Source organism: Protopterus annectens, chromosome 8.part0 (assembly GCF_019279795.1).
Source record: "Protopterus annectens isolate FY-2018-M chromosome 8.part0, PAN1.0, whole genome shotgun sequence".
Lineage (NCBI taxonomy): Eukaryota > Metazoa > Chordata > Ceratodontiformes > Protopteridae > Protopterus > Protopterus annectens.
In genome coordinates, this window is record NC_056741.1 from 752,557,272 (window position 1) to 752,582,058 (window position 24,787).

At 39.3% G+C, this 24,787-nt stretch overlaps 1 protein-coding gene across 1 annotated transcript in view; it reads left to right on the top strand.

Annotated features, from left to right (window-relative positions):
- Positions 1-24,787, top strand: part of HCN3 (hyperpolarization activated cyclic nucleotide gated potassium channel 3) — a 1,184,329-nt gene that overhangs the window by 1,152,058 nt on the left and 7,484 nt on the right. The window contains exon 7 of the mRNA XM_044080212.1: positions 1,549-1,713. Within this exon, the coding sequence (XP_043936147.1) occupies positions 1,549-1,713 (165 nt within the window). The remainder of the gene's footprint in view (positions 1-1,548; positions 1,714-24,787) is intronic.

Below are 24,787 nucleotides of genomic sequence, written 5' to 3' on the forward strand. Positions count from 1 at the left end.
CTGCAGCTCACAGTCTAAACCCTCTGTGTCAACTGCCAGGCAAAGTAGAGGAAGGAATTAAAATGTGGAGAAGAGTTGAAGGCAGAGGAAAAATAAATTACTGACATGGTGGATGAAGGGAAGTTATCTGGACAGAACCCACCATTACTGTAACTAGTGGTATATTTATGAAATTAAATACAAATGTCATACTTTCTTCTGCTTTAGCATGTGTACAAAAACACTAAACTAGAAGTCTGAGCTGTCAGTTACAAAGGCACCATGTTGTGCATGGAATTTATTATAATAGAACTTCAGCAGTTTATGGCTATACGGTTATGAAACTATGTTATCCCATACAGCTATAATATGAGGACGTATTATTTAAAGGTAGAAAAGTGCCAATTGATGGCACAGTTTTCTGCAAATAATCTATAATGCATTGGGTCTCCAAATACAAAATCCCACTTTATCTGTTATTTCTGCACACAGCCATTCAATTGAAGCTTTGACTGGACCTGTCTGCTGCACTGCCTAAGACCTATTTTAGATTATCGCCTATATTTGTATCTACCAAGACTGCTACTTAGAATAAAATCTATAGTACCTGCCAGCTGTTGCTTAAACAGCAATGGATGTGATTCTGAGAGGCATTGTCAGTGTGGCTCATACAAATGCACCAAGGAAAATACTTCCATTGGAACTACAGGTGCTACATACTACTGTCCATTAGCAATGCATTTACAGCCTATTGCTGAATGTACAAACCATAACAAAAACTGCAAGGTCAGCATTTGCCAAATATCAGCCTGTCCACTTTCTGTGTCACAAGTAGCAAGTATTACAGTATTTATACCTTGATGCACAAATGTGTGTTTTTTCTACTGATAACGCATTTACTATTCATTCTTCATTCTGCCTCTTTAGACAAATTTAACTGTTACTTTTGGCACAAGTAATTTATAGGATGAAATATTTTCTTTGTCAAAATTCATTCATATGGACCTAAAACATTTCAAAGTTAAAAGGAAACAACTATATCATTTTTTGAGGCCTGTCTCTTTCAAAGTTTACAGAGTAAAACCTATACTCACATTTCAGGCCTAATTAAAAGGTTGTGTGCATCTTTGCTTTCTAAAACAGACCAAATGCAATGCGCTTGTGTCCTTTCATCTGCTTCATTTTACAGCCTACAAATCATTCTTATATTACATCCGCAATTTCTCAGATGTAAACATAATTTACATGAGAATGATTTTGTTTCTGAAAGTATGAATATTGTGTTTGATATATGCATTTTTTATTTTATGATGGACTAGTTCTTAAGTGTGCAACTGATCAAATATTTTGAGTCCTTTTACTTTAATAAATAGGTGATGATGATCATGGTGATGATGTTACTATAACTTCTTACTTATCACCTGTGAGATGGGGAAGAAGAAGGAGCTGAAAAATATAAAAGGACAAAGTTCACATTCGCTTTCATTTCGTAAAAACTCAGTGACCCATTAAATCTGTAAGATTTTAATTAAGTTATTCATGTTGCATTTTTTCTGTCTTTACCTCCAGAAATCTGCCTGCTGACTCGAGGCAGACGTACAGCAAGCGTACGAGCCGACACCTACTGTCGTCTTTATTCACTGTCTGTGGATCACTTTAATGAAGTATTAGAGGAGTATCCAATGATGAGAAGAGCCTTCGAGACGGTGGCCATGGACAGACTTAACAGAATAGGTAGGTAGGGCATGACTCAGGAACAATTGTGGGACAATAATAATTACTGCTTTAAGAAGGAATGTTTAATAAACATACAAAATTCTAAAAGTAAAAATGTACTGATTAAAATTTAGAAGGGCATACTGCCTCAGGCAAGTGTATATATGTAATAAAGGTTCCAAAAAGCTGCACAATTAAAATAAAAGGCAATATACTGATTGGTCAAAGACAGATCAATCAATAATTAATTTGTCATGTCAGATTGCTCCAAAAATGTTGCTTACAACAAGAAATGGTATTTTTCAGGAAAGTTCACACAAACTCAAAAAAATGTACATTTCATTCAAAGAAAGTTCTTACATGGTTTAAGGGGTGCAAGAATTACAGAAATACAGGTGATAGCCTCCAACAAAAAATAAATCAATGTTTGTAAGTGTGAGTGTGTATGCATGTTGGGTGCATATGTATGCATCATGTGTGTGCATGTGTGTATGTGTATATGCGTATATATGCATGAGTAAGTGTGTGTGTGTGTGTTTGTGTGTGTGTGTGTGTGTGTGTGTGTGTGTGTGTGTGTGTGTGTGTGTGTGCGTATAAGCGAGTTTGCTCCTTTATGTGCATGTTTGAGTATGCGTCTGTCTCTGTATGTATTTGTGTGTGTGCTTGTGTATGTGTGCATCTGTGGTTAGTACATTTTTATTCAGTACATTAGCCCAGACAAATTCATTGTCAATTAATCCTGGTTTGGAAAACAGGCAGGTAACAAAACTAAAAGTCTAATGCTTCCCCTTTCCTGTTGCCTTAATTGCATTTGTAGATAGCCAAATAATCACAACTTTATACTGAAAAACTAAAAGAAGAAGGTTGAAATTACACTTCACTGTAGGCTCACTCCAAATTCATAATCCTTGCAGTGAGATGAAAGGATAACTTGAATAAAACACTGGAGTAACATCTAATTTAAAAGCAAAACAAAATTATGCAATGGTAGGCAACAAAATTAGACTGACTAAGCTGAGTCCACTTTGGATTGCTTGCAAAACCTAAAGCTGAAAGAATGTACATACCAGAGAGTGTTTTAGGCATCTAAATCTTTGATCTGACTGCTGACGCTGAATCCAGAGATATGAAGTCTCAGAGCCCTGTGCTGGTTGACTTTATCTGGACACTTCTAAACTTTAAAGATGAATTACTTTAATTACTGCAGAATTTTCTAAGCATCTAGTACGCTGGATTCTGTTAATACTAGCACATGAATAGGGTTAAACAGTATTAATTCACTAACTTTTAGACAACTGAAAATTACAAAATGATGAACAATACAAATTTAATCAAATCTGCTTTAACACTATACAATTAAATGCAGTGGTGGTTCCCTGAGCTTTATAAAAATAAATTTGAATATAACAAAATGATGTGCTACCCTAGATTCCCAAAAGTTAGAAACAAAGAATGGCTGCTAGAGTCAGAGGGCTCATTGTTATCCTTGTGTAGTTTACTAGGCATCCTAGGAGCAAGCCTGATGTTACTTCTTTCCTTGGTCTGCCCATTTTTAACTTGAATGCATTTACAGAGTGTTTGACTCAGAACCACTGTATGAAGTATATTCCAAAGATCCTTATCTATCCCTGGTAAAGTGCTCATTGTTTTCTGTCTGTCTTAACTATCTCATCGTCCCTTAAATACTTAATGATGGAGACCCATTTGATGAATTATAGCATAGTACTTCAACATGCCTTCCTAACTACATAGATATTTTAGTCACATCTTCCCTATGGTTCTGCTCCCCTATCACTAGGTTATAAATTAGTTTTAGTGTTCTTTTAATATGAAACCTCAGCAGCTTTGTAGGATGATTAGAGCCTCTTGCTTGTACTGTACAACTAATGAATTGCAGATGTTCTTCTTAAGATAAAGGCCACACTATGGAATGCAGTACTCCAAGAGCACCTTAGCAGCAACTGAGAGATGTAGAGTTTCACCCCTCAGTCCCACCAACTAAATCCTCTCATCATTTTGTGTGGCATGTTTTCTTTTCTGATTGTTACATTACTTCATTAAATGATATTCACTTATAGTGATGTTAGTTTATTTCTTTTGTGAGCTCTTTGACCTCTTCCTTGCCTGACCATCAAGTCACATTTGCCTGACTATAGGTTCATAGGTTCATAGGTAGGTACTAGGCTATCAGCCCAAGGGCCTAAGTAAGCCTAGCCAAAAAGGTTCCCTGGCTTACGCCACCCAAGAAAGTTAATTTCCTGTGCCCCTGTCGAGCAGAGCCACAGAAGTGATCCCTGGGATGTATTTTCTATTTCACATCCACTCATCAAGATTTTTCTTGAAGAGTGCTAATGAGGAACTTTGCTTGACATAGATGGCTAGCTTGTTCCAGAGTATAGGAAGTCTCTGGGACAGGAATTTATCCCTCCAGCATGTCCTGTTTATTGTGGTGACAAGGTTTTGGTCCCTAGAGCATGCAGCTCGGAGGGATTGGGATTTCTTTAGGTGTAGCATGTGCAACAGCTCTGGGTTTAACATAGCTTTATATGTTAGGCAGAGATCACCTCAGAGTAGGCGATATGCTACAGAGTAAAGCTGGAGTTTTTTGAGATGGTCAGTGCAGGGCATCTGTTTGAGGCCAGTAATCCTCTTTGTGAGGTACTTCTGTGGCCTTTCCAGCTGCTGCAGATGTCTTGTGAGGTACATTCCAAAAAGGGCATTGTACTCTATAATGGGTCTAATGAGTGCTGAGTAGAGGGGAACAATGACCTCTTTTTTCCTGGATGAGAACCATTTTGTGATGAGGTGTGCCACATAGAAGGATTTCCTGACTACTGTGGCAATGTGATTATCAAAGGAGAGAGAGACTACTGTCCACCTGGGTCCCAAGGTCTCTTATCACACATTCAGCATTAAGTAGACTGCCATTTATGTGGTAGTTCATGGGTACATAATTTTTACCAAAGGGGATGATAATGCACTTTTTAGCATTGAGCTTGAGGCCATGCCTCTGGCATGAGGCATCTGTCTCAGTGAGGCCCTTCTGTAGGATGTCCACATTATTTGGGGACTCGACTATGGTTCCTAGTTTGCAGTCATCTGCGAACTTCATTAGCCAGAGGCCTTCTGTGTTAGCCTGTACTTCAGAGAAGTAGACACCAAGCAGGAGAGGTCCCAGAACTGAACCCTGTGGTACTCCACTTGTCACAGATTTGAAGTCAGATTTGGAGTCCGCAACTTTTAAAGTGTGGATTCTGTCAGTGAGCCAGTTGGCAACCCATCTTGTCATGTAGGGATTTATATCTAGTTTAATGAGTTTAGCTATAATTCCAGAATGGGGGGTGGTGTTGAAAGCCTTGGCGAATTCAAGATAGGCTGTGTGAACCGCCTTACCCTCATCTACGGTTTTGGTGATTGCCTCAAAGAAGTCGATCAGGTTCAGAAGGCATGATCTGCCTTTCACAAACCTGAACTAGGTGGGGTCCAGAGTTTGGAAGTTACCAATGTCTTTGTTTATGAGTTCCATGATGATATGTTCCATGGCCTTGCAGACCAGGCTCGTCAGGTTAATAGGGCAATAGTTCCCAGGATCAGTGGTGGTTTCCCCCTTTGTGGAGTGGGATAACTGTTGCTGTGTGCCATTCAGTGGGCACAAAGCCTGATGTGAGATTATGATTGAACATGGTGCTTTGGTTGGGAGCCAGTTCATTCTGAAGTTCGTGTAAAACGCAACCTGGGATGTTGTCCAGTCCCATGGATGCTGTGTTTTTGGTTTTAGAGAGTGCAGCTTTTACCTGCATAAATGTGATTACAGGGACTCTGCATTCTTCCTGTATAGATATGGGCCCTTTAAGGGGTGAGAGGGGGATAAAGTTAGCACTGAACCTATCTGCCAGGATGTTGGCAATATCAGTTGGTTCTATAATTTTTGTGCCATTGTGCTGTAACTCAGAGCAGACCTGGGTGTTGCCATTGGATTCTTGACATAACTATAGAATACCAATGAACTAAAGAAGAGCTTCAGCCAAAGAGAAAACCAGGTCTGATAGTAATAACAAAATTCTTCCGTAGTTTATTCTGTACCACAAATACATATGAAGCGCTTTTCGTCATACCATTTGGGATGACTTCTTCAGCAAAGCATAACTATAGAATACTTTGTGGTTGCCCTTAGAATCAGTGGCAATTTTGTTTTCATAGCTAGCTTTGGAGGATCTTATAAGGGATCTCAGCTTCTTACTGAGGCTGACCAGGAGCTCCTCCACTCATGGGATTTTACTCTCTTTTGCAACAGTTTCTTCTTTCTGTTGTAGAGTTTGGTTATGGCGGGGACCACCAGTTTGGCTTCCTTTTTTTGGAGGATAGCATCTTGGTTCTGTTTGGGATAGCATGATGCATGCACTCGTGTAAGTGCTTATAGAGTGCATTTGTGTAGGATTCAGCAGTCGTAACTGTATTGTCCATCTGCATGGGTGTCACAAAGTTCACCACTTCTGTCTTAAGAAGCATGAAGTTGGCTTTAGAGAAATTTTTTACCATGGTTTCCTTAATGGTGGGTGGGGGCGGGATGCAGATATCTAGGGTGATTGGCTTATGGTCAGATCTGACCAAGGAGTTGACTTCAGGTGTGGAACACCGGTCACTCAAGTTGGAAATTACTAGGTCTAGGATATTGTTGCCCCTGGTGGGGGTGTGGATAAGTTGATCCAGGGCATTTGAATTTATGAATTCCAGAAGGCATTGAGTGAAGGAGTTGGTACATGAGTAGTTTTCCCAGTTAATGGTGGGGTAGTTGAATTCGCCCATTATTAGGGTGTTTGGTTGAACCCTAATATTTTCCAGTATATCAAGAAAAGAGGAGTGGGAATCCTGGGGCATGGTAGGGGATCTGTAGCAAGCTACAATTTGGATTGCAGTTTTGCCCAGAGTTAATTGCAGTTGGATAACCTTGGATGCATTATGCTGCACAACTAGCCTGGAGGTGTGGATATCCTTAATGAATATGGACACACCTCCACCTTTGGTGTTCTGGTACAGGTTAGATGGCCGAAAAGTGTGGTATGAGTTATAGCCTGGTAATGCAGGGGTGCTCTCTAGAGCCTTGAACCAGGTCTCAGTCACTGCACAGATATCAATGTTCTCCATTTTAAGGAGTGCCTCAAGTGAGTGCATTTTGAGATTTAGACTTCTAGCATTGAGTAGCATTACCCTCAGTTTTTGCTTGCCTGTTCCTGTTACGGTGGTGAATTTGTCATTTGAACCTTGCCTAAAAATGGCACTATGGGGTGGCAAAACCCTTAGCCAGTATCCGGAATCCCAGGGGCAACAGGTGCAGGCCATCTCTGGCAAAACATCGTGGTCTGTCGACCATGTCGTCTCAGGCAGACAGATACTGGATCCCCTTAGAATGACTAAGGCAAATTCCTTTCTCATCTTGTTTGTCCCACACACTCCATGGGTAACTCTTTCCAGTGGGGATTTAACTCATGGAACCATTATTTTAAGTAACAGCTGTCAGGCCAAGAGATGGATGCCAATAAGCTATTATCCTTTGCTGGATTAAGAAGTGCATGCTTACACCCACAGACACACACACACACACACACACACACACACGCATGCATGCACGCACGCATGCACGCACACACACACACACACATGCACACGCACACGCACACACACACACACACACACACACACACACATATGCAGGCACACACACGCACTCACACACACACACACACACACACACACACACACACACACACACACACACACACACACACACACACACACACACACAGACACACACACACACACACACACACTCGCACCCAAACTCTCTTTGCTGAACGAGAGTTCAGACAATGCTTTTCCATGCTTGCACATGCCTGGTCCCTGTTGCATGAAGTTACAATCCCAAGCCTTGCCTCCAGATAACATTCATGCAGCAGGACAATTCAAAAGCCTCTCTTCATAGAGAGGAGGTACCGTCAGCATTGTCTCCCATCTGTTCTCATCTGACTCCTTCAGCACAAAGGACACCACCTGAATATCAGGTGACCCGGGGCACACTTGGGGTCATTGGGAAAGCTCTAGTTTCATGTGAGGTTTTCAGTGTTGACTCCAGTGATGCATTAGTCCTTTCTTTTGTCTAGCTCCATAACCATGCATTCAGTCAGAAATCAAATCAGTTTTATGGTTATAAGGAGGGAGTGACCTCACTGAACTTTTGCACCCATTGTTTGGGATTACAGTGCACATAATTGCAGTTCAACTTAGTTACATATATTCAGTTCAGTGCCTGCTGCATTAGACAATTACAGAAGCATAAAGAGAAATAAGAAGCATAATGTATCTGCTAGGTAAACAATGACCTATATAAAAAGCAAAAAAGTAAAACTCCAGTTATATTCAGTTGCTTACCGCTTGCTCAGAGGTGACCTATGCCTGACATACAAGGCCATATCAAACCCAGATTTGATGAACATGCTTCATCTCAAAAAATCTAGATCCCTCAGAGCCACAAGGGCGGGAGACTTAAACCTCGACACGGTTATTAATAGGACGTGCTGGAGGGATAGATTCATCACCCAAAGACTCCCTATGCTGTGGAACAAAATCCCGGTTTATGTGAGGCAGAGCACCTCGCTGGCCTTGTTCAAGAGGAATCTTGACCAATGGATGGGAGATCGCAGATACACCCCAGGGGTTACCTCAGTGTCACTGCTCGACAGAGGCACAGCAAAATAATGGGCATAGTTTCTCCAAACTAAAGGGGTGGCGTAAGCCACAAAACTATGGGCTAGGCTTATAAATGCCCTCGGGCAGATAGCCTAGTATGAACCTATGAACCTATGAACATACATATATTAAGCAAAAAGCAATGCTGATGGTATGGACTGTTGCACAATTAAACCATGAGGGTGAACCACAACCTGATCCATCATCACTAATTATCTCTTTTTACTGTGATACAGTTTTTTTTTTCATTTTCTTGGTTTTCTGCATGATGCATTTTGTGCAGTTTACAAATGTATGCATATTTAGAGAAATGTTCCTTGAAGTCATGTCAATCTTTTAGTTTTTCATTAATACCTTTAACATAATAAATGCAATAGTGCTGGTAAAAAAGTAAAAAAAAATGTCTGGATTAGGTGAGTTAATTCCTGTAATGTTAATAGGGCAGCCACGGTGGTGCAGTGGTTAGCTTTGCTGCCTCACAGCAAGAGATTTTCCAGTTCAATCCTTGGCTGGAGTGCCTTCTGTGCAGAGTCTGCATGTCCTCCCTGTGGTCATGTGGGTTTCCTCCGGGTGCTCCAGTTACCTCCCGAAAGACATGCTGTAGGTGGATTGGACACTCTAAATTGGCCCTAGGTGTGAGTGCATGTGTGTGCCTTCTGTGGAAGGTTGGGTGCTGGGCTGGCAACTAGACACCATAAAACTCCACTGCCAAACATGAGCGGACAGGTGATCTGCTGTAGTCACCCCTAATTGGGAAAAGCCAAAAGAATAAGAATGCCTGTAATGTTAATGAGAAGCATTCATCATCTAATTTTCACAGACATGCTCGCGCGTGCACGCACACACACACACACACACACACACACACACACACACACACACACACACACACACACACACACACATATGTCCATTCCATCTGCATCTTTGATCCATTGTATGACATCACTTTCTTACATAAAACACTGGAATATCCTCTCCCTTTTATAAGCCCAGGGTTTGCAGTCCTAAGTATCTGAAAGTGTGTGTGCATTGTAAGAATGCATATGTGTGTGTGTGTGTGTGTGTGTGTGTGTGTGTGTGTGTGTGTGTGTGTGTGTGTGTGTGTGTGTGTGTGTGTGTGTGTGTGTGTGTGTTAGAATATGTATGCTTAAAACTGTGCATTTAAAGTATGCGATGAATAAAAGTGGGACTGTTTTTTCCTTTTTAAGTTAAGCGACCAACATAAGAAAAATATGATGACTGCCTTATAGTTTAACTCCTCAAAGCTAAAATAGTGGAGAGGAAATACAACTGAGTGAATGTGAAAGTAGAAGTGCATGAGTGTTTTATATTCATTTCAAGTTACTGAAGTGTTCTTCAAAGATCGGCTAAATTTGTGCACTCAGAGGCAACCTGTGCAACGCAGAAAAATGTCATTGTCCAAAATGTTGTGTTTGTTCGCCTCCTCATTCTCTATTCTCTTTCAACAAACAATGGCCCTTTTACTATAGTTACTACTGATAAATAAAAAGAAGAAATGAGCTGAGGACAAGAAGAAAAAAATCTCTTATTCTGTTTTAATAGTCATGTTCTTTTTTATTGTTGACCACTGTTACTTGCTTGTGGTATGTTTCTTTTCTGTGCAGCAGATTTTTCTAGTTAGATGTTTGCACTTTACTTATTTATTTATAAAAAAGTAGCCAGGGTGTTACTCTCCTTGATATGCACAGGGAGTCTATATCTAAAGCATGGGATTTTCTGCATTTAGTGTTTATGCACCAGCAGTTTTTTATAAACTTGATGATGGAAGTTAAGTTTTTTGTGTGGTATTTGTATTGCCACCAATCTTAAAGAGGCAGAGAAGATTAAAAAGGGCAGTGTCTTTCATAACACAAAAAGCTAAGCAAAGGGAACTACATAACAGCCTGTAGCAAACATATATAAAGGCATGCTTTGGATCTGTCTGAGTTGATTATGATGGGTAGGTCTTTGATTTTCTGGATCCAAAATTGCTGTGGCATTTCAAGCTGGTCTGTGAAACAGGAAGCAACTTCCCTGAGACCACACTTCCTTTTACTAGGAGCACCATACCAATCAAGCCCCAAGCCCATTTTTGAATACACATCCAGTCATCTATGGAAACCTCTGAAATATGCAGAATTTTGCAGAATGTCCCTGCTACCTAATATTTTTTATCTTGCTCTCCTATACTAAGTCTCATACTTCTTATTTTTCAGACTATTTATGTTGATGCAAAATATGCTGTTCTAGTAATATTACAAAAATTCAAATACTATTTAAAAATTGTGCCTGTTTGTGAGCTTTTATCCTCTCATTATCTTTGGCTTTGTATAGAATTCTTGAACAAAGAAGTTGAAAAAATATGCATGCAGGTTAAGTTTAAAGGAAGTTAGTAAGTTGCATTGTTTAACTTTTATTTCAGAAGTTTGGGAGGGACTGAGTAATAAACTTCTCCCCCATTTTTATGTATATGTTGGTGAATGTTTAGCTCATTTTTCTAGTGTAGGTAGAGCCACTGGACATGCATTGAAACAGGAGGTCCAAGACAACTGTTTCTCTTGAGGAGCAATGAAGAAAACAGAAAGCTCCACTTATAAACATATAAGATACTTTATAAAGAGATAGGGGTGCCAGCCTATCTTGATAGGGGATTGACGTTAGGACTGTGATCTTGTTAACTGATTTGATTGATTGTTTGATATGATTCACTTATTTCAAGCAATTGTTGTTACAAAAAATAATATTATGTAATAAACATGCTAAAAATGCAAGGTTCTCAATACACAAATCAAGCAAAACATAAAATTTCATAAATCATTACACAAAAAAATCTTAAGTTATTTCATAACTTTGAAGAATAATTAATTTGTCACTAATATATTTTCACATGCTTTCCCATTCAAATAAATTTTCACAAATCCAATTTATCATTTCTAGGACATTGTTATAATGTAAAATTGTAAACAAAATTTCACAAAGATCTTCCACTTCACTATGCCAGATCGTCTGGTATTCAAAACTTAAAATTGTTATTATGGCTTTCTCATTGACTTCTCTGTAGATTTAAAAAACAGAGAATGTGTGTCAAATTTTCTTTTATTGGCATGCCACATCTGCAAGGCTGAAGTCAGCATTTTTATTTTATCTTTTGTTTAACATGTTTCTTTTATCAATCATATCCAAATCTATTTTTATTCTCTTAAAATATAATTTTGCAAAGTAATCAGAATATCTACTCTGTTTTATTTTTCCTTTATCTCTTAATCTCCATTCTTTCTTAATGATCTTTCTGGAATGTAAGACTAAACTGAATATTTTTCTTTTAATATTTTCCAGGTATGTAAATCTATATTTTTTTAATATTCAGTTCACCAACCTATTGCACACTGACTTGTACATGTAACCTATAGTTCATTTCTCTTTCTTCATTCATGCTTTTCTGGCTAGTTCTTCAGTTTGATTTCAGATGTATCCAGTTAGTCAGATTGCTTTCTCTGTCCATTCCAAATTCCTGCCATTTTATAAATATCTGGGAATAAAAATGACCAATTTTAAAGTTACCTACTTTATTTTTTCATTACGTAATCTCTAATCCCTAACACCCCCACCTCCTGACACACACATATTTCAGTGCAGATATGGTATTATGGAGTACATCTTACATTTTATTGTAGTCAACAAATGTAATACTCTTCCTCTCAGTTTTTTTCATCTCCACTCTGTATAAATAATATGTTTTTCAGCTTTTTGACACAAAAAGTCAAAGTACAAATTCTAATTACCAATCTCAGATTTGTTTTTTTTTTCTTAAATACTTTATTTACTGTCATTTTATCTTTTAAGCAGAAATGATGCATTGGTTTCTTGAAGTTAAAAGTTATAAATGTATTTTTGTTTTATTATTTAAGTCAAATGCCCTCATATCTTCCTCCAGACTATTAATCTGGCACTGTAGTTTTTTATTTTGTAAGAAATAAAAAGACAATTTTAACTGTGTAGCAAATTACAGGACAACAGATGTCACTAATCTTAGATAAATCATATTTGTCATCACTATTATCTTTCTAAAGTAAAAGCCATTGTGCAAATTAGCATAATTGTCTCACTCCATTTCTAGTGGCTATAGGATGTGTTTACTGTCCTGATTTGAACATTCTAACTCAAACATAATTTCATAATTTTCTAATTACTGATAATAAATTTGAAGATCTTTTTAGTTGGGAACATTTGGGGTCTTTCTAATTATTTAATATATTTAGTGAGATACATCCCAAAGTGGATATTGTACTCAATAACTGGTCAATAATCAGTGCCGAATAGAAGGGAGTCATTACCTCATTAGACTTTGAAGATATTCCTTTTGCAATTGCTTGTGTTAAATAAACTGATATACTGATAATCAGTTTCAGATGAGGGTCAGAAGAGAGGAAATTATCACTCCAAGTTCCCAGATCCCTGACTAGATTTTCATTTTGTACTGGTGAAATGCCTGTGTACTATGATGAGGGAAGCCAGTGTCTACCAAAAGTAATGAATGCTGCACATTTTGCAATTTAGTTTAAGCCCATTTGTAGTACATCAAGAGATTTTTAATCAGATTTCATGCTGGTGGGTTTGGGTAGAAGGGTTATTCAACAACAGTCTCCAATTTACAATTGTCTCCATACTCTGTTCGCTAGAGATCTTGGTTATTAGCTTGAAGATCTAAGAAGTAAGTACCAAAAAGGGGAGATCATCACACTGAGCTCTGAGAAACACTGAAAGTCTATTTTATGCATTCGAATGATGTTCCTACAACTTATAATGCGTTGCTTCTGCCTTTCAGCCAGTTTGCTATCCATCGTATCACATATAGCCCAATACCAATTGTTAATGCATTCAAGAGGAATGGTGCTAATGATCTTGACCAGATCAATATATGCCAGGTGGACTGTTTGGCCATCATCTATGGACTTCATAATCCTTTAAAAGAAATTTACCAGATGCAATAGACCAGCCTCTTCACAAACTTTAAACTGCTGGGGGTTGATATTGTAGTTGAGTAGGTCAATTATAATATGTTCCATGATTGTGCAGATAAGGCTTGTAAGACTGATAGGTCCATAATTACCTAGATCAGGTGTAAGGTCATATGGAAGAACATCATGACTACCCGGCATCACTCATCACAGACAAAACCAATAGCTAAACTTAGGTTAAACAGTGTAGGAAGTGGGTCTTCAAGAGCACATTTAATACTATTAATTAGGTATATTGTCAGGTCCCATGGAGTAAGCATTTTTGATTTTGATTACCAAGATCAGTAAATGATCATTAGAGATAATTAGGAGTGTAAAGGATTCAGGTATTTCAGGGCTTTGGATAGAAGCCCTTGAGTGAAATCATGACTAAATTTGTTTATAAGAATGTTGGGACCCAGGTATTTCAGGATTTTGGATAGAAGTTACAGTGGTGCAGTGGTTCATAGGTTCATAGGTTCATAGGTTCATACTAGGCTATCTGCCCGAGGGCATTTACAAGCCTAGCCCATCGTTTTGTGGCTTACGCCACCCCTTTAGTATGGGGAACTATACCCATTATTTTGCTGTGCCTCTGTCGAGCAGTGACACTGAGGTAATCCCTGGGGTATATCTGCGATCTCCCATCCATTGGTCAAGATTTCTCTTGAACAAGGCCAGCGAGGTGCTCTGCCTCACATGTACCGGGATTTTGTTCCACAGCATAGGGAGTCTTTGGGTGATGAATCTATCCCTCCAGCACGTCCTATTAATAGCCGTATCGAGGTTTAAGTCTCCCACCCTTGTGGCTCTGATGGATCTAGATTTTTTGAGGTGAAGCATATTCATCAAATCTGGGTTTGACATGGCCTTGTATGTTAGGCAAAGGTCACCTCTGAGCAAGCGGTAAGCGACTGAATAGAGCTGGAGTTCTTTCAGTCGGGCAGCATAGGACAGATTTTTGAGACCCTTTATCCTTTTGGTGAGGAACTTTTGTGGCCTTTCCAGCTGCTGCAAGTGTCGGGTCAGATACATTCCGAATGGGGCATTGTACTCAATCATTGGTCTGATGAGTGATGAGTAAAGGGAGACTATGACCTCCCTTGATCTAGATGAGAATCCCTTCATGATAAGGTGGGCAATGTAGAAGGTCTTCCTAACTACTTTAGCTACATGGGTGTCGAATGACAGACTACTATCAACCTGGGTCCCCAGGTCCCTGATAACTTCTTCTGTGCTCAGTGGATTGCCACCTATTTGGTAGCTAGTGGTAACCTTGTTTTTCCCGAAGGGTATGACTATGCATTTTTTGGCATTTAACTTTAGGCCGTGGCTCTGACACCAGTTATCCGTTTCTGTGAGACCCTTCTGAAGGATATCTGTGTCAGATGTGTTTTCTACTATGGCGCCCAGTTTGCAGTCATCTGCAAACTTTGTCAGCCATAACCCTCCTGTGTTTGCTTGTACTTCGGAAAAGTAGATGCCAAACAAGAGTGGGCCCAGGACTGAACCCTGTGGGACACCACTTGTGACAGGCTTTGAGTCTGACATGGCGCCAGCAACTCTGACCCTGAGGGTTCTGTCACTCAGCCAGTTTGCAACCCATCTTGTGATGTATGGGTTAACATTTAAGCTGATGAGTTTTTCAATGATACCCGAGTGGGGTATTGTATCGAAGGCCTTAGCCAGATCGAGGTAGGCTGTATGGACTGCCTTTCCCTCATCAATGGCTTTGGTGACTGTTTCAAAAGTCAACCAAGTTTAAAAGGCATGATCTGCCTTTGACAAAGCCAAACTGGGTTGGATCCAAAGTCTGCAAATTCCCTATGTCTTTATTTATGAGGTCCATTATGATCCTCTCCATGGCTTTGCAGATAAGGCTTGTCAAGCTAATGGGCGGTAATTTCCAGGGTCGGTGGAGGCACTGCCTTTGTGAAGTGGGACCACAGTTGCAGTGCGCCACTCCTTGGGTACGTATCCAGAGGTAAGACTTTGATTAAACAGCTGTCCTAGCTGTGGGTTTAATTCCTCATTGAGTTCGTGGAGCACACAGCCGGGGACACCATCAGGTCCCATGGATGCTGTGTTTTTTGCTTTGGAGAGAGCAGTTCTCACTTGGGCGCTGGAGATGTTTGGGGGCTGCAATCGTTTGGTATAGATATCTCTCCTTTTGAGGAGGGGAGAAGTGTGCACTGAAGCTGTCAGCCAGTATGTTGGCAATGTCTGTAGGATCAGTAATCTTCACATCATTTTGAACTAGTTCTGAGCATATCTGGGAGTTTCCTCCTAGGTTTCTAACATAGCTAAAGAAGGCCTTATGATTGTCTTTTGAGTCTTTAGCTATTTTTCTCTCGAAATTTGCTTTGGATGATTTTATGAGAGCTCTTAGTTTTTACTTATAGTGATCAAGGGTGTCTTACCTTTTAAGGATTTTGCTCTATCTTGTAGTAGCTTCCTCCTTTTGTTGTAGAGTTTGTTTATGGCTGGGGTCCACCAGACTGGACGCTTGCCTTTGGTACAAAGAGTCTTTGTTTTGCTTGGGATTGCCTTATCCATGCAGTCCTGCAGGTGCTGGTAGAAGGCATTTGTAAGTGATTCAGCGGCTTGAGTACTGTTTTCCGCTGGCTCGGGGCCTTAAAGGAGACCACACTAGTCTTTAAAAGTGTGAAGTCGGCTTTTGAGAAGTTCTTTACTGTGGTCTTTTTATTTCAGGTGGGGTGGGATGAGGACCTCCAGCGAGATTAGTTTGTGATCTGATCTCACCAGTGAGGGGTATACTTCCGGTGTTGAACATTGTGCTCCCATGTTCGTGATGATGAGATCAAGTATGTTATCTCCTCTTGTGGGGATGGTGACTAGTTGTTCCATGGCATTTGAGTTTATGAATTCCAGGAACTTTTGGGCTAGGGTGTTTGGGCTTGAGTAGTGTTCCCAGTCTATATTAGGGTAATTGAAGTCACCTAGTATGATGGTGTTTGGTGATACATTTATCCCCTCTAGTGTTTTCAGGAAGGCCATGTGAGGTTCCTGAGTTTGTGAGGGTGGCCTGTAACATGCTACAATTTGCAGAGCAGTCTTGCCTATGGTTAATTGCACCTGGATGGTCTCCGATGCATCGTGCGTTGCCACCAGTCTTGAGGTGTGGGTGTCCTTGATGAATATGGATACCCCGCTCCTTTCTTGGTATTGTCCGGATTTTGGGGCCGGAACGCATGATATGAGGTAAAACCTGATAGCACTGGGGTGCTCTCAGGAGCCTTGAACCAGGTTTCTGTCACAGCACAGACATCGATGTTCTCCATACTGAGAAGGGCCTCGAGTGCGTGCATTTTGAGATTTAGACTTCTGGCATTGAGCAGCATTACCCTTAGTTTTTTTCCTTTTTGTGTTCTAGGGTGGTAGGTTTAGAATTTGAGCCTTGCCTAAAAAAGGCACTATGGGGGTGGCAAGAGCCTTTGCCAATATCCGGAATCCCAGGGGTGACAGGTGCAAGCCGTCCCTTGTGAAGCAGCATGGCTTGTCCAGGATGTCATCCCAGGCAGACAGATACTGGATCCCCTTTGAATGACACCAGTGTTTAAGCCAATTGTTAAAGCTGATCATCTTATCTCTGTATTGTGGCATCATTCTTGGTGAAGGTAGGATACTGCTCAAGGTCAGGGTCATACCTGCCTGGGCTACATAATCAGAGAGCTCCTCAATGCCTCTTTTCATGTAGTCCAAGGAGGTACGTCTCAGGTCGTTTACACCAGCGTGGACAATGACTGAGTCATATTTGTACCTGCTGTTGAGAGACCTGAGTGCTTGCGTTATGTGGCAGATTCTAGCGCCCGACAGGCAGCTTACTGTGACCTTTTCCTTACTCAGTCTGGTGAGCGGGACGTCAGTGTGTCTGACTATGGAGTCACCAATGACTAGTGTGTCTGGCATTGTGTTTGGCCTTAAGGGCTGTGACTGTTTGACACTCTGACTGTGAGGTCTATGTGTTGCAGGTGTTGTGTTCTGAGGTGGTGGTTGTTTGGGTGTCTGCTTTGGTGGCCTCTGCTGTTTTGGTAGATTTTTGATCAGAGCCTCCGAGTATGTCTTTGTGTGTTTATGTGTATGATTTCAGGCTGTAATGGTACTATGTGAGACTGGGTCTATAGTGTGTGTGGTAACCTTCTCCTCCTGACTGGTCTTGCCAGTCCTATGTTGAGAGAGCTCAGCTTCCAGTTTGGCCGTATAGTTGCATCTCTCGCATGTATTTGTGTTTTGTGGGAGGAGGAGAGGGTTGTCTGTGTACATGAGGCAATTGTAACATTGCCTCAATATTCCCAGGTTCACCAGCTGAGCAGGAGAGGACACTAGCAACTGATCCCTCGACATGCTAGAAGGATAGACAAAAAACTTTAAAAAAGATTCAGGGGGACGTGGGTGACCGAGAAATGGGGGGTTACCTTTTTGGGGTACTATCTATGACAAGAGTGCTGTATCAAGGTAATAAGTACTGTAGGAGCAAGTGCTAGGTTTAACAGATAGAGAATAGTCTACTTGGAGTCAAGTAGAGATGATCTTTTTAGTTATAGGATACGCTGATTTGATCAGTAGTATAGTTCGAGGAAGGTAGTTTTAAGGGAAAATTTGAAGAGTGGACTTTAGGTGGCCCGAATAGATTAAACCTGCTTAACCGCCGAGTGGACTTTAGGTAGCCCGAATAGATTAAACCTGCTTAACCGGCGCTGCCCTAGTGTGCAACAGTGGCAGCTCCGCGCTAAATCGCGCTAATTTGCGCTAATTCGCGCTAATTCGCGCCAAAGCGTGCTTTATAGCAGGGGGCTGGAAAAGACAGGAAATGACCCAAAATGGCCAATAAACTACAAGTTACTGCCTTAAACCACTCCTCTGAGGACAAACAGGCAGCTCAGTACTCCCTACTCCCACTAGTGAGTAAAGAAACTACCCCTTGACCAAACAAGGAAAATGGAGAAAACAGGAACCAAGACAAAGCCCAGGGATCAGCAAAATCTGATCACTGGAACAAACTATTAGAAAAGTATGGAAAACAAGAGTATTTTTTTTGTTTTTCAAGTTTTTTTTCAGATAGGCAGAAAATACAATAAATGCTGTGTTTTTCGACTAAATGCTATCAAAAGCTAGTACACTTGAGTGTATTAGCCTGTTGTTTAACTTTTAAGCAAAACTTAAACAAGCAAGTGCAATAAACAATTCAAGCTATTAAAAACAGTAAAACAGGTAATAGCAGAATAAAACAGGCAGAAATAGCAATCGAAAGGCTTAAAAAGTCGAAAATGCAGAAAAAATACTTAGAATCTGGAAAGTTTGTCTTTTCTGGTCTCTGCTGCTCTAGGAACTCTGCTGGACACCACGAGGAGCTGTGCTGAGTTCTCTATAGCCAGAAAAGCCCGCCAAAGCGTGCTTTATAGCAGGGGGCTGGAAAAGACAGGAAATGACCCAAAATGGCCAATAAACTACAAGTTACTGCCTTAAACCACAGCAAGAGGTTCTCTAATTTGATTCTTGGCTGGGGTGCCTTCTGTGTGGAATCTAAATGTCTCCCTGCATTCATGTGGGTTTCCTCTGGGTGCACTGGTTTCCCCCCACATTCCAAAGGCATTTCTCCCCGGGCCTTTTCTGAAAATGGGCTCTGTCCCAGTTGAACTTTCCTAGTAAACAAATGTAAAAGAAATAAAATAAGTCCATGGAGTGAAAATAGTAATGAATTTGTTTACAAGGATGTTGACAATGTCTACTGGGTCAAAATCAGAGGCCCCATTTTGAAACATTCTGAGCAATGTAGGCTATTGTTGCCCATTTTTCTAACATAGTTAAAGAAGGATTTAGATTTAGATTTAGCTTCAGAGACCAGCCTAGGTTCATGGGCTCCTTTAGTGGACCTTACAATGTTTTTTTAGCTTTTTTTCTTTTGTAATACTTTTGATATATTCTTTGAGAAATGGAGTTTTGGATCTGTTACATAGTTTAAGGAGTTTCTTTCTTTAGTTGTGTTTGTGGCAGTAGACCAGCAGAGTGGTTTATTCTTGAATTTCATATGATACTTGACTCTAATAGGGGAATACTTGCTCTATGCAGTTTTCTAAATGGGTATAAAATTGCTTCATGAAGCTTGCTTCTGTGTCAAGGTCAAGGGTGATGCAATCAAAAGGAATGTTGATATTTCATGGTATGTTAAGTTGAGCCTGACATGTTTATAGTGTTGATCACAAGTTTGTTGTTAGACTTCACTGGGGAAGGAGATACCAGAGGAGTAGTGCAAGACCCAACCATATTTTCCATATTTTTAAGAATCAGGTCAAGAATGCTGTTCCATCTAGTAGGTTTGTTTACTTAGTGCTCAGTGCAGTTTTTGTTTATTAACTCTAAGAATTTTGGGGCATCTGTTACATTGGAGGTAAAGGTGTTCCAGATAATCATACAGTAGTTACGCATATCCAAAATAATGGAATTTCTGCTAATAGGGAGATAATTTAGAACACTGAGGAATCTTGTATAGTCATCAGGGTACAAAAAAGGTGTTCTGTAGCAAGTTCTGAGTTTTCACTCAATCCTATCTAGAGTCATCTGTAGATCAATGAGTTCAGTTTGCAGATCCCTAGTGATCTGTGTGGAGATATGTTTCTTGTCATTTACACAGACTGCATCACAGTTGCTACAATGCCTAAAGAAAGACATGTGTCTAGAACCAAAGTATAGAAAGAGTGTCCTTTGTATATTCAATTCAACATTCAGTACCTACACATATTTGGATTTCTTCCAAATGCAGGAATGCCTCAAAAGTAAATAATTAATTGTTTAGACCTCTGGGATTTAGGAAAGCTTCCTTAATATGATCCAACTGTGGGACAGATATGTCAGTTATGTTGAATGTTGTCAACTGAACTCTATCTAAAAAAGCCACTGGGGACAGGTGGAATGATGTAAGCAAAGCTGAGACATGAATATTAAAAAGAGAACTAGTTATCGATGTATATACTCAAATCTAAAATAACTGTGCTAATTTTGAGCCTGGAGGACATCCTTGGTACGGTATAAGCTATGGCTGTTTGATTTCAGATGCATTTTTATAGGAGATCTCTGTTTTTAAAGGTTTTAAGAAATCACCTTCTTTTAGAAAATCTATGCCTAAAAGCACATTAGGGCAGGAAACACATATGTATTTAAATACATGTAAAAACAACATTAATAGTATCAACAAACATAGCATATACTTTACAAAAATGCCTCTATAATTTGCAATAAACTGGCACTATAGCTAAGGCAATGTGTATCTAGCTTCAAATGCAGTCAAGATGAGTGCAGGAATAAATCACAGATTCTTTCACTGTATACTTGTGATCAAGCCTCTGGATAACAAATAAGCTGTAAGCTTGTTCTTCAAACCTACGAGTCTGGTCTTTAAATGTAATGATGGCAGTCATTTGAATGGATGTGGTTTGAGAAACTCAGATTGCAACATAATTAAGATAGTCTGTTATATTGTTCTTTTGGGAAATGTCTCTTCATTCTGTTTGGGGGGGGTTGATTTGAATATTTGGATTGGGGGTGGGAGTCGGTATAATAGCTAAGGTGTTTACTTCCTATATAGAATGTACAGGACTTGATTCTGACCTTTGCTTATTAGGTGGGCATGTAATAGTCTGCAAACTGTCAGGATAGTACTTATCTATGAGCAGTAGTTAAAGAAAATGGATGCATAAATGCGTACCCCTTGTGACATTACAGAAGCAAAATACAAAACTAGAGGAGAACAATATTGAAATATGCTTACTACACAGTCATTTAAGGTATATTTTATCATGCATTCCTTAATGATACAGCTCTCTCTCTCTCTCAGATGAAGTGCAGAATGAAAATAAGGTCACTGATGTGAACTTGATGAAAGTATTTTGTGGAATTTAAGGGGCTAAATGTAAATCAGCATAAGAAGATCAGGAATGAGCTTTTAAGACAGGGTGTTAACCGTTTCAAGCCTGACCATGTGGTGATGGACAGTGAGTCGAATATAATGGAGATGGAACCGTAGAATACGTTTTTTTTATTAAACAAATGCAAATAACTGATAATGGCTACTCCAGGATTTATTTCATTTGTATTTGTAGCACTGATCTTTATAGACCTTTTTCAGATTTAGCTTTTTGGCAGATGACTGGAGAAAGAAGTTACACACATTCTTAAGAAGAAAGGGATAAACTGTTGAATCCACTAATATTATACTTTGCAGAGTAGAACAGTTGCAATTTCTAAAGCCTTTTCTGGAGTACACATGCCTGGGATGGGGCTGTCCTTTCCGCACTGAAGACCATCAGTGGAGTACAATATTACTTACATGTGGAGGAGAGATTTCACCTTTTTCCAATAGTACCCAAGAACATAGCTCTCAGCTGCTATGATTTCAGCTACCACTATGAGTTTCAACTTTCACCTAACATCTCTTACACTTTCTGATTTTTTCCTTAATGTCAGAACTGTTTAACACTACATATATTGTTAAATAACTAAACTAATACTATACAAAGATTCCTTATTACTAACTATATTGGGTATAGTATTTGAAAACTTTCTGTTCTGAAAAATAAGAAAGAGCTTCTCTCATTCTGGAGCTTTGATTTTTAAAGGACAGTGATATGATTTTTACTGCTCAGAGGTCGAGTGGTACACGCCAAAAAAAAAAAAAAAAGACAAGAGCAGTGCAAACAATGACTATGGAAGCTATGGGTGGGCAGAAATGTTCACGAATCAAAAGATGACACATTTTGAACCTTCCCATCAACTTGTTAATCAGAGATTTCTAAAACGAATAACTTCCAGTTATCTGCAATCATGATTCTTGTTCCTGGCATGGACATTTGTACTGTGTGCCTCAAAATGCACATATTCCCCTTTCTCAATTAAATATAGTCTTTGTACAGGTTTGGGGTTATCCCCTGAGAATATGGGCAACTGCACTTAACTGATAAAATCATAGGAGTTATAAGGGCAAGAAATGCTGGCTTGTCATATGAGCATCTTGTTTTAGTGATTCAGGGGTGGGTTTACTAGCTAACTCATCTGGGCTTATTAAGAAGCTCTTGGCTGCCTGAATGTAGTGCTGCTTATGTTAATAATTTCCTTGTAAAGAAATGGGAGTTTAAACAGTTGTCTGTTTGACACAGTATTTTAATAATTTTTCTTTGCTCTACTACCATCCCTCTCCTAGATCCGGAGTGTGGAAGAGCTCATTATTCTACATTGCATTTCAGCTATCTGCATACCTGGGTGCACATGTGCACAAATGTTATTACTGAAACAATTGGGATTAACTCCTAAATGATGAACTAGACCTTTTTGTTTGAGATGAGGGTAGGCCATTAGGGATCAGAGGCCTCCAAACTAGACTGGGGTGTCTAAGATAGACTGGGGAAGTACTTACATTTCCCAACATAGAGGCTCCTCTTTCCACTCCTTTCTTAAATAAGTTTCTGAAACGACAGTTATTTTCTTTTACTTTTTTCCAGATACGGTGCATATAGCTTTAAATGTTAAAGTGCAGCATGTCATGTAGCGCACATTCTTTTTAAAAGTCATTTTGAATAAATATCTCCTAGAGGCTAGAAGGCCAGTGAATGTGTTGACTGGTGACCATCCTAATAAACTCCAGTTTGTCTTTTGGTATCAACATGGAGAAGTATATTTATATGTGAATAACTGAAAAACTAAGGTAGTTATCCAGACTTTCCCTGCTAAGAAGTACAGAATGTAATCCACAGTGGAGATAACCATAAGAATCCTCTTTGTATAGTGAAATTTACTAGGAAATTGAATGTTTTGGATCCAGATATTTGATTTACTTCTCATTGTGAACAGGATATCTGAAAAATCTACAAAGGCACCCTATGCTGCATGTTTTCATTATGCTGAGGAATAACACTGAATGTTTTTAATTGTTTTACCTTTATTGAATAAGAGAAACCTAATAATAATTAGAGAAAAGTTCTAAAATTATGGCAAACATAGAAGGCACTTGAAAATATATCTACCATTTGTTCTTCATAATGGCCCAACATCCAACAGAGGCTATAAAAGCATAAGTGAAAGAGCTGTCCAACTGGACCAAATAATGCAAATTGTGTGAGTGGCATAACTTTTTAGTAAGGTATTAGGTGAATTTTGCAGTACACAGTTAAATAATTAACTAGAGATAAGGATGCATATAATTAAATGTTTGCTAAATTAGAAATCAAAATCAGAAATAAGTGAGAATGCATGGTTTACTATGGTAAGGTTGAAGTCCAGAGGCTGAATCGTGACAATGTCGAACCCAACATTGTCGAAGTATGAATCTCGCCCTTATCTCGACCCATGTTAAAGCCCATTCCGAGGTTGAAGTCGAGTCATATTTCGACAATGTTGGAATTTGACATTGTCGCTTTCGTGGACGTGCGTCAATGATCCCATCATTCGATGGGGTCCGGTTCTACCTTACCATAGTAAACCGAACGCATAACAATAATAATGGACACGAAAACTGCTATGTTTGTGTTAACATATCCATTGCACCATGTAAAGGTGCTGACCGAAAACTACTGACATATGTATATAAAAATAAGAAGTGCAAGTTCCTGTTTCAAATTGTAACTTAATTTGTGATAACTCATTTCATATAACATTTTGTTACTATTGTTTTCTATACTTTAATTAATACTGGCTTACTAATTACACATTTGTTCATAATATGATCTTTACAGAAAATACCTTTGGGCCTTACTAATTATGCATTTGTTCATAATGTGATCTTCACAGAAATGGGGTAATTTGTGGAGGCACTGATTTCTGCAAAAAGCAGTAAACTACAGATTGTTTAGTCTTCATAATATTTACAAGCAGGTTGCTTTATATGGAGCTTCAAGGAATATAATTTTATGGGGGATTTGTACAGACATTTATTTTAGCAGAAAGTGATAAAACATATATGGTTCTTTTAATTGGTGAAGGTTTATCTTTTATGGAGACTCGTGTAAAAGAAGTTATTGTGATTGTTCAGATGAAGTCTTGTTAAATTTTAAGACGAAAACACTAAACACTGTTAGCTCTTCCATTTACCTTGCATGTTGTTTGTATAATTCACAGTGTTTTACACATTTATCCTCTACTGCCTCTCTTTTGTTTCAGATGTACAAAACAGATATGCCCATGTAGAAAAGGGACTGTTGGCATTAACATGCTGATGTGAGAACTTCCATAAGTAAAGCAATGGCAAAGGTTTGGGGTGAAAAATGAACCACAAGCCCTTGTAAAGTATGTTCTAAAGGTCTTTGTGTACAGTTCTTTTGTACATAATCTACAGAAGTATA